This window comes from Mauremys reevesii, linkage group 19 (assembly GCF_016161935.1).
Source record: "Mauremys reevesii isolate NIE-2019 linkage group 19, ASM1616193v1, whole genome shotgun sequence".
Classification (NCBI taxonomy): domain Eukaryota; kingdom Metazoa; phylum Chordata; order Testudines; family Geoemydidae; genus Mauremys; species Mauremys reevesii.
The window spans coordinates 5177134-5196051 of record NC_052641.1 but is presented as its reverse complement, the minus strand read 5'-3'; the positions used below and the strand labels follow the sequence as shown (position 1 = coordinate 5196051).

At 41.7% G+C, this 18918-nt stretch overlaps 1 protein-coding gene across 16 annotated transcripts in view; it reads right to left on the bottom strand.

Annotated features, from left to right (window-relative positions):
- Positions 1 to 18918, bottom strand: part of ZNF618 (zinc finger protein 618) — a 268840-nt gene that overhangs the window by 85982 nt on the left and 163940 nt on the right. For 11 of the 16 annotated variants that reach the window (XM_039506113.1, XM_039506105.1, XM_039506106.1 and 8 more), the window contains 2 exons: positions 4325 to 4581; positions 40 to 135 (listed from right to left, as the gene is read on the bottom strand). In XM_039506113.1, coding sequence (XP_039362047.1) covers positions 40 to 135; positions 4325 to 4581 — 353 coding nt within the window. The remainder of the gene's footprint in view (positions 1 to 39; positions 136 to 4324; positions 4582 to 18918) is intronic. The other 5 variants (XM_039506119.1, XM_039506111.1, XM_039506109.1 and 2 more) reach the window with 1 other exon arrangement.

The window sequence follows — 18918 nt, the reverse complement described above, 5'->3', positions numbered from 1 at the left end:
TGATCCCTGGTCAAACTTTCACACCCTTCCATCACATACCGGAGGTGTATCTCAATGCATGGTCAAAAATCCAGGTGCCTGAGTATCGATTTCGTGTATATCCAACAGGAGAGCTGTGTTCCACTGCTTTTCCATCTAAATTGCACAAAAAAATCAGACAAGAGCCCTTAAAGTGGATGAATTTCCAAAAGATAACGAGGGTTGAAACCTAGTAAAAATGTCAAACACTTGAGTAATGTCCTGTGCTTGTACCAAGATGTCAACGGCTACGCAGAATTTTCTAAGGTTTTGCGCCTCATGGTCTAATTCAGCATAAATATTGGAAGTCCCAAAGCTGCTTAGTAGATGAGGCATCTGCACCCTGGCTTGAATCAAGTAGGTACAAATTAGCTGCCTGGCTTCAGAACAAAAGGGTTCACACAGAACCACTGTCTCACTCCTTGTCTCCTCTCTCTAACATTTATGTCCCCACCACTCCACTTGGAAACTCCTCCTCAGTAAGTTTCTGATGGTGCATCACTGCCCACATGTGAGGGTTTAAATGCAGTCTAACACAAACTTCCTCCTGATCAAATCCCAGATGATATAATCTCCCCAAATCCAAACACTGAAATGATCAAATTCGCAACGTTACAAGACAGACATTAGGCCATTCACAAAATCCCATCCAGTCTCAGCTCCTCTTTTCTTAGCTTCCCAATAGAAAGGGCCATGTCCCACTCATTGCCTCTTGGCTCCCAGATAGATTTTTGTGGGACCGGGTCTGTCTGTCTGCCTGCCAAGCTGCGCCTCTCCAGGAAACATCAGTGTGGAGCTATTCAGACAGCCTGGGGCCCAAAGGCAGCAGGTGAGGTCACCAGTAAAATTACGTTTCTGAGCTGCTCATTGTTGGAAACTACTAACAGGTGGGGCCATCCGGATATTCCTTAGGCTGGTCTGTCAAGATTTAGAGAACAGAGGGATTTGGGTTGTCAGAATTTTGTCATTCAGCCATTGATCAGGTCCCAAAGTTACTGCCAATTGTTCTGTAAACTCTACTTGCTTGCTTGCTTGTGATGCCTGAGCTGTGACACAATGCCCAAGAGAAGATGAGCAAGTGCTCTAACCCAGTGGTCACTAATCAGAGATGGACCACCGCTGGTACATCAAGCTTGAGGGACTAATACTCTGGGCACCACCATTGCTCGAACCCTATTTAGTTGTATGCACTCTAACCCACCATGGAGTCTGGGCTGCTCCAAAGCCAGTGAGAACAGAATTTGAAGCAGTCCAGATTTCTGGAGACAGGTAGCTGAATAAGAGGACTGGGAATGACTGATCTACGCATCTGCCTCAAACAATGCAGGCCTAACCGTAACAGTACATCCTGGCTGAGGGCAAGCAAGGGGGCAACATCTATCTCAGACAAGGAGCAAAGCCGCCTGGTCAGGATTTCAAACTGACCCCTGGAGTCATAGCTCTGTCTGGTGAAGAAAGCTCCTTGTCACGGTGGAACCTTCAAATGCTTTGCAACCCTCAGAGTCACTGTTGCCGAGGGACGTAGAGCAGACCTGATGTGGACAAGCCACTTCCTATTTACCTGACAACACCTCTCACATGGTATGAAAAGTGATACTCTGGTAATGGCACATTATAGAATGTGGAGGGGATCTGTTACCTTCCCTCTCATCAATTCTTCCTTTACTATTATATCCCATATAAAACTACCACTTTAAACACCTCGCGTCTCAATTTCTCTGATGAAGAAAAGTAAAACCCCACCCCGGTTTGCCTTCACCGCTGAAGCAACTGAAACAACGGGGAACTGGGTCAGTTCACAGTCAAGTTTTCAGAAGGCAAATCTCCTGGAGAACTCATGCAGCTGCAGACAACAAGCAGCCTCTCCTTACACAGCTGTCCAAGCTTTGCTAACCCCAAACCAAGAACAGTAGCAAAATGCCACCTGCGAGGCAACGATTGCCCAAGTTGCAGAGTTGATGTTTGCCGCTATGGCAATACTGCCAGTTTGTGTGTTTTGTAGGGCAGTAAAGGGGAGTGCAGGCACAAGCACTGAGTGGGAACCAGTTTGAAATAGCGATTGAGGCACTTCCGTTCACTCAGAGTGCAGTACTTGGTTCAGCGCCAGTCCATGTGCTACCTCCCAAACGAACAGGGGCCCGATGAATGGATACACTCACAGGCCTCTGCACAATGGAATCAGCTGCTAACTGCCAACTGCCTCAGGATCCAGTTGGCTTTAAAGAAATCTAGAAACTAGGGTATAAAATAAAAAAAATATGATGCACAATTCATTTAAAGGGCCACTGCTGGCTAGGAGAATTTTCCCCACTCATTTTTTAGTTCACTCTTTGTTGCTTCAAACCTGATAATAGTATCTCTTTCCCCTCCCACAACTTAACCTCCCCCTACCGGTAACACGCATCATCCCCGAGGGTTGTCCTGCCCTTGGCCGACATGGCATTCTGATGCATTTCCAAATTCAGCAGATGCCAACATGGCTGCCTTCTGTCGATTTCTCCGTTTCCACACTAGTATTGTCAGGGTTATCTAGGAACCACAGCTCTGCGGGAACAGTATTTGTGAGCTGCCTGCTGACACGGAGCCAGCAGGGGGAGCTCATGCACAGTTCTTTGGAGGAGACTTTACAGAGCTATGGCTTCCGGAGTCACAGCCCCCTTGGGGAGGGGCGGGGGGCACTGGTACCTGCTGTGACAGAGGTCCCTTGGGACACCTGATCACCAGCTCTCCTTCCAGGACAGGCCTGTGGAGCTCCGGCCCTGCCATGGTGCACCCCACTTGGTGCTTCTCTTCACCAGCAGGGAATTGCGGGGTCTCTCTGCCCCTTACAGTTCTGAATATATTTTCTACCAAATTATAATGTCATTATTAAGGTAGATCTAATTATGGGATCAAACAGGCCTGCTGTGTGTCTCTTCACCCTTTCTTTCCCCTATTTAAACAGCAGTTTTCCCTTTTTAGGCTGTGGAAGGTCAGCAGCTAGGCGCCAGTTAGGTCCCATGGGCTGCTGGTACTTCCAACCTGACAGGAGAGAAGAAAAGTGCCTTTTGTAATAGCTGTTCTAGCTGGGGAGTGGATGACAAACACGGTGTAAGAGGATCAGAAAAATCCAACACCCTGGACCAGCGGTTCTCTCTGTAGCAGCTGGGGTTATGATCATGAGCCTAAAATCAGAAATAAACCACTGGGGCAGACAAAACATTAATACTAACTGCAAATAAACTATGGTAACTCCAGGCAACTCATACTAGTTTCCTTCCCAGACTCTAATGCTAATAAATTGCTTTCCCTATGGTCTAACTCCTTCCTCTTCCTGTTACATGAGACTTATTCTTGTTTCAGCAACTGTTCTTGGAGCTCAGCCTTGTTAAGCTGTTGGTAGAAGCCCTTCCATTTAGAGTTGGTGGAGGAGTCACTGCTGAAAGCAGCTGTCTCCCTCTTTCAGTAGCTTGCAAAAATGCCCTCTCTCTGGAATACTTATAAGGAGAAAGATGAAGGATGGTCTTGTGGTTTAAGGCACTTGCCTTAGGAGGTGGTTAAACATTTTCCAAAACTTTTCTAACTGAAAATTTGGTTTTTATCTCAATTAACCTTTTCATGGAAAGTGTCTGCTTCCCTCAAAAAATTCAATCTTTTTTTTTTTGTCAGAAAACCAAAAATATTTCAGCATTTGGCACTTTTTGGCCAATGTTGTCAGCCCACAATTGCTGAAAACAAAACATTTCAGCTGAAATCCCAAGTTTTCAGTTTCCAGCCAAAGAATTTGGTGTTTTTGATCATTTTTTCTCCAGGGACCCCGCCCCCTATTTTTTGACCAGCTCCATTCATTCCAGAGATTTGGGTTCAACTCCTGACTTTGCCACCGATGTCTTGTGTGCTGCTGCACAAGTCATTTAATCACTCTGAACCTCAGGGCCCTATCTGTAAAGCGAGGATAATAATTCTTCCTTCCTTTCTCTTGTCTATTTAGATTGTAAATCCCTTAGGGCAGAGAGAGAGAGAGAGACAGAAAGAGAGAGAGTGGGTGGGTGTGTATACGGCACCTAACTCAGAGAGACCCTGATCTTGCTTGGGTCTTTAGGCATGACAGTAATACAAATAAACAATAATAATAAAGAGAGAGGGATTGAATAATCTTCTGCCTGGCTGTAGATTCAGCTTTAAAAGTTCATCTTAGTGCTACCGGGTAGAGCTGAGCATTCAGCAACCTCCTTTCCAGAGGTTCTCTGCTCTCCCCACACTTGACAAGAGTCATACTGGGAAACCAGGAACCAATCACCAACAGACTGGTTAGCCAGTAGCTTACCAAGTGTCTGCTGGTTGCGGACCCCTCCAATCACCACACAGATTTCTGCTGGCACATCTCCTGGCCCATCCTTTATGTTTTTCTTGGAATCTTTGGTGTCATCCTGCCAGATCACCTCTTGAATATAGTCATCTGGTATCTCTGTTTTCACCTTCACCTCCGTCATTGTTCCGGGCTCTTCACTCGGCGAGGACTGAGATGTCACAGAATCAGAGCCCTCTGCTTTCGGGCTCTTCGGACTCCTCTTCAAGTGCTCCCTGGGTGCGGGGAAGAGGAAAAAATAAAAATTCTTATTTTCTAGCTCAACTTTTAGTTACTGACACCAAAATAACGATACTTCTGTTTACTATGGTTTATTTAAGATTACTGTGTATGTTTGTATGTGTCTGTGATAAATGAGTGATAAAATGTTAAGTACTTACAAAAGTATTAAAACTATTTATTAGTAATGAAAACAACCTTAAATCGCATCAACAAACTGACTCATGAAAGAAAATGAGATTCCACTTTGGAAAAACAAAGCTAATACTATCTTGCAGGAAAACAGTCTTTTAAAAAGCACAGATACTTACCAGAAGGGAGAAACCTGGAAAACAAAAATCTGATCGAGATCTACAGCTGATAATGGGCAGCAAATTTATTCTACTCTGGTAATGTGATATGGCAGCAAAAGAAAATGAGCAGTTTGGGGTTTCACAGGCAGAGGAATCATCAGAATGCAGTCCCTTTATTTGACTGTCCTGAATCCACTCATATGTCCAGTCTTGGGCACCTTGTCACCAGCAGTGGGTATAAACAAACTGGAGGAAATTCAAAGATGAACACATATAATGTGGAAGATTGCAGGATCAATGTATAAGCACAGACTAAAAGAGCTAAATATATATACAGTAGCTTAGCTGACCAAAGTCTACAGAGTAGCAGACATGCTAAGAGATAATGGAAACACCAAGGAGACAGAAAAATTGCCAAACATAGTTTAACGTGCTATTATAACTAGGAGTAATGGATGAAATTAAGTAACAGAAAACTTAGGATGAATATCAGGTTAAGATATGCTACTGCAGAGATCTATTAGACCATGAAATAGTGGAAGAGGAGGAAACTTGATTGCTTTGGATATTTAAATGAAGATACCACCAAAGTACTAATAAATATACTGTAAAACTAATCATATACTATTTTATAGTATCAGGAGAAATGATAGTATGTGGTACAACCCAAAGGAGGCAACTGATCAGGAAATCACTGCTATAATTGAAAGAAAAATTGCACAAAGGACAGTAGTGAGGGGATGAAAAGAAGAAGAGTAAATGAACAACGAGAACAATCTTCTGTAACAATTACTGCACATCCTTCTACACAGATATGGAGTTGCTCTTTCAGATGGGTCAGTCACAGCGGGGCTGCCAGACATCAGACATTCTCACCCTCTCAGTCTCGTTAAAAAATGAACTGTATAATTAGTAGCCTCCAAACCGAAAGGAAAATTATTCCTGAGCCCCCCAATAGAGGCCCCCCATCTACCCAAGTTTTCTTGAAAATCATTCAGAGCTTTTATAATTGATAAAAGATGAATTTACAAAGAAAAATGTCAATGAAAATAAGGAGTTCTTTAAGAAGAATTTATTAGACGTCCCAAAAGCCCTGATTTCACAATCAGGAAAGAGGACAACTTTGGCTAAAAGCCTATCCTGGTTCAGTGGCAAAGTGAAGGCAGCAATTAGAAATAAAAAAATAACATAACAACAAATGGGAAATGAGGGAAATAGGTAGCAATTAATCTAAATTAAAAGTTATAAAATATGGAAAATTGATAAGGGAAGCTAAGGACATCAGGGGAAATTCCATGGCTGGAAGGGCTAAGGACAATGTGAAGGAGTCTTTTTGATTTTTTGTTTGTCTGTTTTAACTATATTAGGAACAAAAGAAATCCTAGCAATCGTATAGGTGCATTTCTAGATGGAGATGGGATAATTGTTAACAATAATACAGAAAAAGCAGAAGTACTCAATAAATATTTCTGTTGTGTATTTGGGAAGAAGCAGAATGATGTACTTATATCACATGAGGATAATGAAGTACTTTCCAGTCCGTTATTAACCACGGAGAATGTTAAACGTCATTTACAAGGGATAATTTTTTAAAATCAGCAGATCTGGATAACAGGCACTCAGGAGTCCTAAAAGAATTGGTAAAAAGACCTCTGGCCCACTGATGCTCATTTTTAATAAATTTTTTATTACCAGGGAAATTCCAGAAGACTGAAGAGTGCTAATGCTGTGCCAATGTTCAAAAAAGGAAAGCTGGGTGACCTGGATAACTATAGGTTGGTTACCTGATATCAATCCCAGGCAAAATAATGGAAAAGCTGATATGGGATTCAACTGATAAAAAATTAACAGATAGAAATATACTTAATACCAGTCAACATGGTTTTATGGAAAATAGATCTTGTCAAACAAAATTAATTTCATTCTTTGATAAGATTACAAGTCTGGTTGATAAAGGCAACTGTGCAGCTTGGACTTCTGTAAGACATGATCTAGTACCATACAACACCATGATTAAAAAATTACACAGTATCAATACAGCACATGTTAAATGGATTAAGACCTTGACTAACTCACAGATCCCAAAAAGTAGATGCCAATGGGAATTATCATCGAGTGGGGATGTTTCTAGTGGGGCTCCGCACGGATTGATTCTCGGCCTGACGCTATTCAGTTTTTCATCACTTGTCTTGAAGTAAATATAAAAGCACTGCTGATAAAGTTTGTGAATGACACAAAAATTACTGGAGTGCTAAGTCATATAGGTCACTCTGGATCATTTGGTAAACTGAGTCCATTAAAATGCATCTTAATACAGCCAAATGAAAGGTCATACCTTCTAGGAACAAGGAAGACATGCCATGCCTACTATGATGGGGTGTCCACCCCACACAAGGCCTGAAGGGGTTAAGGGGGCTAGCTGGGCGAATTGACTGCCCAGGCTGCACTTGGAGGAGAAGCCAGGGAGCAGGGATTGATTAAATGAGGCTCAGATGGATGGGAACAGGAGGGGCCAATATAAAGCCCAGGAGCTGAGAGCATCTGGGGCTGCAGGGAAGTAGGCTGCAGTCACTCCCTGGGAGACGGGAGGCGTGTTGGACGCAAGGAGCCTATAGTTACTCCCTGGGAGGAGGGAGTTGGGAGCTGGCAAACCCAGAGAGGGGGAGAGACGGAAGTTGGAATAGAGGGCAGGGGTGGGTTCCCTTACCAGACACCGGGGAAGTGCCACAGACCACGCAGTGGAGAGTGGACTGCCTAGGACAGCAGGCACTGAAAGAATCTGGTACCTCGGAGAGAGAGGACCATAGTCACGAAGAGGAAGCTGAAATTCCTGGGACGAGAGGGACCCCAGGGTGAGAACGGATAACGGGTGGAGAGACTCCAGAGGAGGGCGCAGCACCTGGAAGGAGCTAATCCCCAGAGCTGCCAGGAGGAGGCGCCAGAGCAGCGAGTGGTCCCTATGACACCTACAGAAGGGGGGGACTATCCTGGAGAACAGTAACTCCGAAAAGGATTTAGGGCTCATAGTGGACAACATCTGCTCCCAGTGCGATGCTGTGGCAAAAAGGGTTAATGCGATCCTTGGATGTATGAACAGGAGAGTAGTGAGGAAAATTAGGGAGGTGATTTTACCTCTGAATATGGCACTGGTGAGACTGACACTGGAATACTCTGTCCAGTTCTGCTGCCCACATTTTAAACAGAGAAGAGCCATACAAATGATTTGATGGCAGGAGAAAATGCCTTCCGGTGAGAGACTTAAGAGGAGCTCAATCCATTTAGTTTATCAAAACGAAGACTGAGAGGTGCCTTGATTACAAGTATGCGAGTGCCTCCATGGGGTCCAAAGGACTCTTTACACAGCACAAGAATCTGTGGCTGGGAGCTGAAACCAGACACATTCAAATTAGACACAGTTTTAACAGTGAAGGGGATTTACCATTGGAACAAACTCCCAAGGGAAGGGGCAGATTTTCCATCTCTTGCTGCCTTTCTGGAAGATGCTTTAGTCTAATACAAGTTATTGGGCTCAATACACAGATAACTGGGTGAAATGTAATGGCCTGTGTGATACAGAAGGTGAGACCAAGATGGTCTACTGGTCCCTCCCAGCCTTAAAGTCTCTTGATCAACGAATGCCTGAATCAGAAAAACCTTATCAGGCCCCCAGAACCTTCTCTCTTCATGCTCATCGCCATTTTTTATCCACCCCTACTAAGAGGATAATTTCCAGAGAACAGGCAGGCTGGCTCTTGCCTGACCTTACCTGGGAAAGACCAACCTACAAACATCAACATTATTCCACTACCACTGCCCCTAATCCCCAAAACACTAACACATACTTATTTAAAGCATCAGTTCTGTAACTACCAAGGGGCTCCAGCTTAACAGAAAGATCAGCCTCCCATAGATTTAATAAACAGCTAACCCACTTCCTATATATCTCTTGATGCTCACACAAGAAATTATCCTGCACTGGGCCTGCAAAACCTTATTTCAGATCTGCTTCAAACTCAGAATGATAGTCTGGTTACTGACCACATGCCCCTATTTCATATTCAAGCCACACAACTCATTCCATTTCATCTCCTAGACACTCAACAAATTCTTGTTGTGAGTGAAAGGACGACGCTGCAGGTACAACACAGGTCACAGGATGTATCCCTCGGTATCTCAGATAGAAAAGAGGAGCAGGCCTTAGCATTTCTACTTTTATTGGATTTGTTCTAGTATCTCAACAACTGGGCAAAAACCATGGGATGCATTTAGATGAAAACAAAGCAATAGCAAATGAGTTCTCTTTTGGCCACAACCAATACACTGTTTTCTTTTCTTTTTTTTTTTTTTTTTAAAGATTATCATGCATTACTCATTACATAAAACAACAACTACTTAATCTGTGGCAGCATCCTGGGGACTGACTAGTTAGATTTTTTTCTCCTGACCACTTCCTGCTTTTGCACTCTTGACTTTCACAGCTTTAAAAAGTTGACAATTCTCAATTCTGTACTGCACAGGTCAGAGTTTATTTTTGAAGTTAAAAAAGTCCATTCAACCAGACTACAGGACTCCTAAATGCAAGAAACAACACTCACTGATGCACAAACATTTTAAGTTGGAGAAACAGTGTGTTTTGTTTCCATTCTATTGTGAATCTACAGCAGTCACGTATTATTGGCACATACGATTTCATATACACAGAGAATTCAGTCAAGAAGTTTTACATTAACTACTTTTTCATAACTGCTTTTTGAGTTCTTTTAAAAATTCACTTCCTACAATATACCTATAATTTAATATCTCACTTAAAGTGACTTTCCAGCCAACAGTCAGTTTCACATGGTAGGCCTTGTCCACACTTGCGGTGTAGGGAACGTATAGCCAGCAAAAAGCAGGCTATGTCCACATGGCAGTGAAAGGCTCTGGCAAGGGAGAGGCTCCAGCAGCAGGGAGCTGCCACAGCCTCTCTCCACTGCTTCCCCACTGCCAGAGCCTTTCCCCACTGCCAGAGCCTTTCACAGCAGCTCTTCATCACATTGCACTGCTAAAAACAACAGCATAGATGTGGGAGGTTCTGGCGTGTCTTTACTTTACTCACCTAAGCAATGCCGCACAGCCTGCACTGCTATTTATACACGGGGCAGGGCAGTGTGCTGTGTTTGCACTCTACACAGGGCCATCAATGTAGAAATAGCCTGAGGCAAGCTGTCCTTGTATGTTACTCTGGCTGAATCCACACCTCACTAATCCAGTTACACATATCTATTTCAATTCAATACACACACACACAGTGTAACCATCTTAATTTCCAATCAATACATGTTTAGAAAGAAAGCCTTCCATGTCTACATGACACATTTATGTTAAGACTATAATACACAGATACTAGATGATTTGGGAAATGCGAGACATGGACTTTCCTTGAAGATCTCCAGTTCAACTCTGCCTTCTTTGTAGTGATAAAGTAATTACCATCTGATGGTAATATGTTTGCCTCAATTGTCTATTATGATACCACCTATTAAATGAGTTGAGAGACTCAGTCCAAGTTCTAATAATATTTGGCACTCTTGATGTGAACTACATCTGAGAGACTGGTTGACCATGACAAACAAATTACCCTCACGTTCTCTGGGGTGGCTCCCATCAGGGCAGGAAACTCTAGGCTGAGGTATGGTTGGTGCTTACATTGTTAAGCATTAAAGACCAACAAAAATGTGGCTGCATTTCCATGGTGAAAGAAGTACATATTTCACACACACACACACACACACACACACACAGAGTGAGTCAAAAATGCCTATGTGATTTAGAAATCACTTTAGACTGGAATTTGAGGATGAATGCAAGGAACTCTGTGCATAGATTCCAAAGCCAGAAAGGATCTTGTGATCATCTAGCCTGATCTCCTGTATCACACAGGACAGAGACCTGCCCCACAGTCATCCCTAGAGCAGATCTGTTAGAAAAACATCAAGCCTTGATTTAAAAATTGTCACTGATGGAGAATCCACCACAATCCTTGATAAAGTGTTCCTGGGGTTAATTACTCTCACTGTTAAAAATTTACACTTTATTTCCAGTCTGAATTTGTCTAGTTTCAACTTCCAGCCACTGGCTTATGTTAAACCTTTCTCTGCTAGAAAGCTCATTATTAAATATATGTTCCCCATGTAGGTACTTACAGACTGTAATCAAGTCACCCCTTAACCTTCACTTTCCCCTCTGTTTTCAGTAACTCCTCAGGTCTCTCCTCTAGTGACCCTGCAGTAGTTAACGCTGTGAAGTATCAAGGGTTACAGCTTGTGTAAAAATAAAATGTAAACTGTTACAAAAACAGAAACAATAATTTTTTAGGGATCCCTGAATGTGATGACAAACAAAACCAAAACATTTAATTGTTGCTTTGCAGGTGCTGCTACAAAATATCGCCAAGTATATAATCCACATTTTGTTAATGTTATTTATTTACTTTTTCTGATAGTCCATTGTAAAAGCAATTAGGAAGACTGGCAAAACAGTGGGTAAATAATGCCTCATGAAGTCGGCGAGAGTTTCTGTATGACAAACGCTTGCCCATGCTAAAGCATGACAACTAACCAAGAACTGACGCAAAACCGTTTAACTAAATAAAGATTTCAGTCAGTTATCAATGCTCCCCTAAAATCCAGCCCAGCTCTCTTATCCCCAGACCCCGGTATTCATATTAAACTTTTCAAAGTTTTGGATAGTTTCTCTTTTAAAACTTCATTGGACGTGATTAAAAGCAGAATGTTTAGGAGAAGAATATGGAGAAGGTGTCAGCTTTAGATTAAAAATAATGTCAGGAAAGGAAGAGGACAGTGTTTGAGCTGGGGGCTGTTTCTTCAGATAACAGTGTCAGAGGCTACCTCGTTGTCTCTGACCTTCATGCCTTTTAAAATTGTATTTGTATTGTAAAAAACCTCAACCTGTATTGCAGCCTGAAATCTAACACTTCCTTTGCAATTTACAAGTGATAAGCCTATTATGGGCCTATGTCCCATCTCTACACATGGTCTTTAGAAAAGTTGTTGTTTGGTTGGGTTTTTTGGTATAACTGGACAATTCATATAGGCAAAACGTGAAACACAAGCTAACATTACTAGTTAAAGGTTGGGACCGGATATATTTTAAACATTGTAATGTAATTTTTATTTCATTGGACCTCTTCCTCTTTGGCTATGACAACACCAAAATGTTTCCGAGAGGTGGGGCCAGGACAGAGGATTGTGCTAGAGCTTACTGTTTTAAAGGCACTACACAATGTATAGTTATAAAGAAGTGCAGGAAAATTAATTCTTTGGGGTTGTGTCAATGTGATGGTAAATTACATGCAAAAAAGGTAATTGTTCTGCAGATGACTCCGTATCGTGTGGCTAAAAGTAAAGATGTTGACACATTCTGATTATATGACACGGCTTTTTTATCAGTCAAAAAGAAAAGGAATTTGGGACTGAAGTTTTTTACTGGTGTGTCAGCACAGAGTAGTCAATGGCTTTGCCACGCCCCTCCCCATCTTTACATAAGAACATTCATAAGTACAGCCACAATGGGTCACAGACCAACGGTCCAGCTGGATCAGGATCCTGTCTTCCAACAGTTACCACTGCCAGGTGCTTCAGAGGGAATCAACCAGCCAGGTAATCATTGAGTGATCCATCCCCAGTCATCCACTCCCAGTTTATGGCACTTAGAGTTTAGGGGACGCCAAGCGCATGGAGTTGCATTCGTGACCATTTTGCCTAATTGCCATTGAGGGAGGGGCCTATTATCCATGAATTTATCTAATTCTTTTTTGAAACCCATTATAATTTTGGCCTTCACAACATCCCCTGGCAATGAGTTCCATTGGCTGATGGCACATTATGCGAAGAAGTACTTCGTTTTGGTTGTTTTAAGCCTTATTAATTTTATTAGGTGACCCCTTGTTCTTGTGTTATGCAAAGGGGTAAATAATACTTCCTCCTTCACTTTCTTTGCGCCATTGATGATTTTATAGACCTGTATCATATCCATCCCTTAGCTGTCTCTTTTCCAACCTGAAAAGTCTCTGTCTTATTAATCTCTCCTCATATGGAAGCTATTCCACACCTTTAATCATTTTTGTGGCCCTTCTCTGTACCTTTTCAAATTCTAATAGATCTTTTTTGAGATGGGCAACCAGAACTGCATGCAGTATTCAGGATGTGGGTGTACCATGGATTTATACAGTGGTATTATGATATTTACTGTCTTATTATTTATCCCTTTCCTAATGGTTACTAAGATCCTGTTAGCTCTGTTGACTGACACTGCACTTTGAGAGGATGTTTTCAGAGAACTATCCATGAAGACGCCAAGATCTCTTTCTTGAGTGGTAACAGCTAATTTAGATCCCATCATTTTGTATGTATAGTTGGGATCATGTTTTCCACTATGGATTATTTTGCACTTACCAACATTGCATTTCATCTGCCCTTTTCTTGCCCAGTCACCCAGTTTTGTGAGATCCCTTTGCAACTCTTTGCAGTCTGCTTGGACTCAACTATCTTGAGTAATTGTGTATCATCTGCAAACTTTGCCACCTTACTGTTCCCCCTTTTTCCAGATCATTTATGAATATGTTGAAGAGCACTGGTCCCATTACAGATCCTGGGGGACACCACTATATATATATCTCTCTCTCCATTCTGAAAACGAACCATTTACTCCTACCCTTTGTTTCCTGTCTTTTAACAAGTTTCTGATCCAGGAGAGGACCTTCTCTCTTATCCCATGACTGCTTACTTTGCTTAGGAGCCTTTGGTGAGGGACCTTGTCAAAGGCTTTCGGAAAGTCCAAGTACACTGTGTTCACTGGATCACCCTTGCCCACATGCTTGTTGACTCCTTCCAAGAATTCTAATAGATTGGTGAGGCATGATTTCCATTGACAAAAACCACGTTGACTCTTCCCCAACAAACTGTGTTCATCTATGTATCTGATAATTCTCTTCTTTGCTGTAGTTTGAAACAATTTGACTAGTACTGAAGTTAGTCTTCATCATCATCATCATCATGTTCCTATTACGCCTCTGGCGTCTAGGGCAGTGACGAAGCTCCTCCACTCTTGTCTGTTTCTGGCAAGTCTTTCCAATGGTTCCCCAGTTGCACCCCAGATTTTTCAGTTCAGCTTCCACAGCTCTTCGCCTTGTTGTTTTTGGGCGGCCTCGTTTTTGCTTGCCTTCAGGTGTCCATCTTATTGCTACTCTGGTGATGGAATCAGTTTCCATCCGAAGCACATGACCGATCCATCTCCAACACCTTCTGGCAATGATGGTGCTCAGATCCTCTTGGCTGCACTGTGTCAATAGATCTTGGTTTGAGATTGTTCTGAGCCAAAAGATATGGAGGATTTTTCTGAGGCAGGTTTTATGGAATGAAGACAGTTTGGTCATGTCAGACTTTCTCATTCCCCAGCATTCTGCACTATAAAGTAGTGTTGAAAGTACGCAGCTCTGATCAATCTTGAGTTTGGTTTTGGTGTTGTATTTTGATGATTTCTAGACTGTATTTAAGCTCCTGAAGGTGTTCCACCGTCCTCGCTCATGGTGCTGCCCAAGTATGAGAATGTTTCTACACTGGTGAGAACATGATCTTCTATCCATACTGGTGATGGTGAGGCAATATTAAAGGTCATGATATCTGTCTTATTGCGGTTGATTTTCAGTCCAATTTGCTGGCTAAATGCGTTGAGTCAAGTTGTTTTTTCTTGTATATGGTGCTGGGTATGTGATAGGAGAGCGAGATCATCTGCGAAGTCCAGGTCTTGAACGGATGAGAAGAGTATCCATTTAATGCATCTTGCCATGTCTTCTTTGTATGCTGCATTACCCTTACTGGCCTGTAATTGCCAGGATCGCTCCTGGAGCCTTTTTTAAAAATTGGCATCACATTAGCTATAATCTAGTCATCTGGTACAGAGGCTGATTTAAGAAATAGCTTACATACCACAGTTCTGCAATTTCATATTTGAGTTCCTTCAGAACTCTTGGGTGAATTCCTTTGGGTCCTGGTGATGTATTACTGTTTATCAATTTGTGCCAAAACATCCTCTATTGACACCTCAATCTGGGACAGCTCCTCAGATTTGTCACCTAAAAAGAATAGCTCAGATGTGGGAATCTCCATGAATAGTCATACAAAGAACTCATTTATCTTCTCCATAATGGCCTTGGGTTTTTTGAGTGCTCCTGTAGCACCTTGATCGTCCAGTGGCCCCGCTCTAAAAGCTGCCTGCTTCTAATGTACTTTTAAAAAAAAATCTGTTAGTTTTTGAGTCTTTTGCCAGTTGCTCTTCAAATTTTTTGGGGGGGGCTGCCTGATTATACTTTTACATTTGCTTTGCCAGAGTTTATGGCCCTTTTAACTTTCCTCAGTAGGATTTGATTTCTAATTTTTAAAGGTTGCTTTTTTGCTTCTAACTACCTCTTCTACTCTGTTTTTTGGCCATGATGGCATTTTTTGGATCATCTTACTAATCCATTTGAGCTTCTATTATCATGTTTTAAAACCTTTCCATCCTTTTAATGTTCATTTAACTAGCTCTCTCATTTTTGTGTAGTTCCCCTTTCTGCAGTTAAATGCTACTGTGGTGGGCTTCACTGGTATTTCACTAGCCACAAAGATATTACATTTAATTATATTATGGTTGCTATTAGCATGCGGTTCAGCTATACCACCTCTTTGACCAGATCCTGTGCTCCACTTAGGACTAAATCAAGAATTCTCTCTCCTCTTGGGAGGTTCCAGGACTAGCTGCTCCAAGAAGTAGTCTTAATAGTGTCTACAGTCTTTATCTTTGTATCTCATCCTGAGGTGACATGTTCTCAGGCAATATGGGAATAGTTGAAATCCCCCATTATTACTATTTTCTATTTTTATAGCCTCTCTAATCTCCCTGCATATTTCACAGTCACCATCACCATCCTGGTCAGGTGGTCAGTAAAATATTCCTACTCCTATATTCTTATTATTCAAGCAAGGAATTTCTATCCATAGAAATTCTATGATACAGTTAGATTCATTTAAGATTTTTAATATATGTGACTATACGCTTTTTTCACATATAATGCCACTCCCTCATCAGCACGACCTACTCTGTCACTCCTGTATATTTTGTACCCAGATAATACCCTGTCCCACTGATTGTCATTGTTCCACTGAGTTTCTGTGATGCCTATATATCAATATGCTCCTTTAATAACAGGCATTAATGTTCACCTATCTTAGTATTTAGACTTCTAGCATTTGTATACAAGCACTTATAAAATTTGTCAATATTTTGTTCTCTGCCTTATGTGATGTCATTGAATGAGACTCTTTTTCATTTAACTGTTTCTCTTCAATTCCTACCTGTACTTTATCAAGTTCTAGTCTTACCTCTTTACTAGGATATAGAGAATTCCCATTAATAAATCCTCCCCTAAGGGATGTGTCTGTCCAAACTGTGTGCTCCTCCACACCTGTCAGCTTTCCCCCAGCCCTTAGTTTAAAAACTCCTCTACAACCTTTTTAATTTTAAATGCCAGCAATGTGGTCCTGTTTTGGTTTAGGGTCCTCTTTTTTGAAAAGGTTCCCCAGTCTGCACTAAACCTAAAGTCCTCCTCCCTACACCATCATTTTATCCACGCATTGAGACCCTGCAGTTCTGCTTGTCTAACTGGCCCTGTGTCTGGAACTGGAAGTATTTCAGAGAATGCTACCATGGAGGTCCTGGACTTACTTAGAAGCCTAAATTTGGCATCTAGGACCTCTCTCCTACTTTTCCCTATGTCATTGGTACCTCCCCAACACTGCACATGAGTCTGTCTAGATGTCTTGATAGATCCACAGCCTTCACATCCAACAGGCAATTCACCATGCGTTTCTTTGCTCATCACAAGCCCAGCTGTCTATATTTCTAATGATTGAATCCCCCACTACTGTTACCTGTCTCTTCCCAACAACTGGGGTCCCCTTCCCTGAGGGGTATCCTCAGTGCAAGGATACCATGACATCATCAGGAAGGAGGGTCTCCTTCCCTGAGATTTTCATCCGCCTCAACAGCACAGAAGCTGTCAGACTTGGGGGGAGGGTGCTCTTCTGTGCCCCAGAAAGTCTCATCTGTGTACCCATCTCCCTTAGCTTCTCCAGTTCAGCCACTCTGGTCTCCAGAGCCCCTACTCGCTCTCTGAGGGCTATGAGCTCCTTGCACCAGATGCACACATACGCCTCCTGCATTCAGTGCAATAAAGTGGCTGGCCCCCACTCTGCTGCTGGACTTCTGCCTGTATTCTCTTTACTCCTGCAGCTTTTTTGTTTTGTTTATGTTTTTATTTGGGGGGGTGGAGGGGAGGTAGGTGGTTGTTTATTGGCCTAAGTTTAGAGAATGTCAGGTGTATCTTGCTCTCATAATCCTTCTCTAAAATCCCTCACAAAACTCCCCTGTTAGCTGCTCCTGTTCACTAGCTCCTCTGGTCACTTAGGAGCTGGCTTTTTAAACCCCTGTTCTCCCTGAGTAGCCCCACCCCGCAGATCCTAAAGGGATCAGGGATTAAAGCCTTGTTTAAAAGCTCTCAGCCTTGCCAAGCAGGCTGCTAGGCTCAGCATATGGCCCCCCAAACAGACCACAGTAAATACCACAGTCAGGCAGCTAGTACACAACAAACTACCGGTAACTCACCGACAGACTCACTCTCCAAGGGTCATGAAGTAGCTTGTTCTTCAAGTGGACAACTCCCTTGCAAAACTGTTTGCTAGCAAACAAGGGAGTTCTTTTTAGGTTTCATCTTTAGTCACTGCTATTCTTTTAGGGCCCAGTGTATGTTTTGGAGTACTGACAAACAACATTTCTTCTTGCTTTTGAGGTAATTCTATAAAATATCACTAATGCTGTAAAGACAAGTTTTTTGGTTATGTTACAGTGTTTTTCATTGCACTTAGAAATGGCCAGTCTTGTATTTTTGCCGCAGTATGTACACTCATTCCTCCTGAGGCCATTGTGTTATTTACTCACTGTTCCTGACCCCTTGTGAAAAATGATTTCGCGAAAACTTGAAAAAAGGAATAACCGAATGCCTCATGAGGTTGGAGAGAGGTTTTTTATGACACAAGTTTAACCCTGCTAAAGCATGACAACTAAGAGAGAACATATACAAAATTGATTCACTAACTAAAGATTTCAAACATTTTGTTAAAATGTCCCTTAAAATCGAGACCAACCCTCTTATCCTCATGCTGTTTTTTCAACTTACCTTTAAAAGTCTGCGTTACTCTGTTTCATGATTTTTTAATTTTTTTTTAAATTTATTTAGTTAAATGTGCCTAATAAGTTAATAATGAAAGATATTTACTGATAAAACATTTAAGATACATTGTAACTAAGAACATATTGCCTGTATGTACTGCCTCTCAAATACAAAAATATAGTTTTCCCTAATACCTCATTCCTGCTTTTATTTTATTTATTAATTCCAAGTTTAATCAAATTAATCTATCTTCCATACTTTAAATTCTACAAGAGTTACAAGCCTACCTTAACAAAAAGGGCATAGTGTGTGGGAAAAGTAGTAAAAAGAAATATCAACTTGTTTTACATAAAATAGTTTAAACTAGGCCTGCATTTTGTCTCATACATGTATATTAACCAATTTTACACCATTAGATTTCCTTTAAGTTAGGCCGTGCGTGTGCATGCGTGTGTTGTGAAAAATAATGCTGAAAAACAAATATGGATGTGTATGAGTGACTACACGCATGCCACTTTTGACTGGTATTTTAGCTCTAATTTATATTTTAATATGATACAGTGAATGCTTCTATACAAAGCCATGGTCTTAGAAAAACCTTCAAAGTGACTCAGGAAAATGTGATGCAATTTAATAATCTGAATGTATGCTTACAGTGGTTTATCTGTAAAACAGTATACAAGTTGACTTCAATGTAAGCTTAATTGTTTTGGGAAGCAGGGCAGGGGATGGAAGAGTAAGTGGGGCTGTGTTTGTGTGTTCTATGTTTTGCT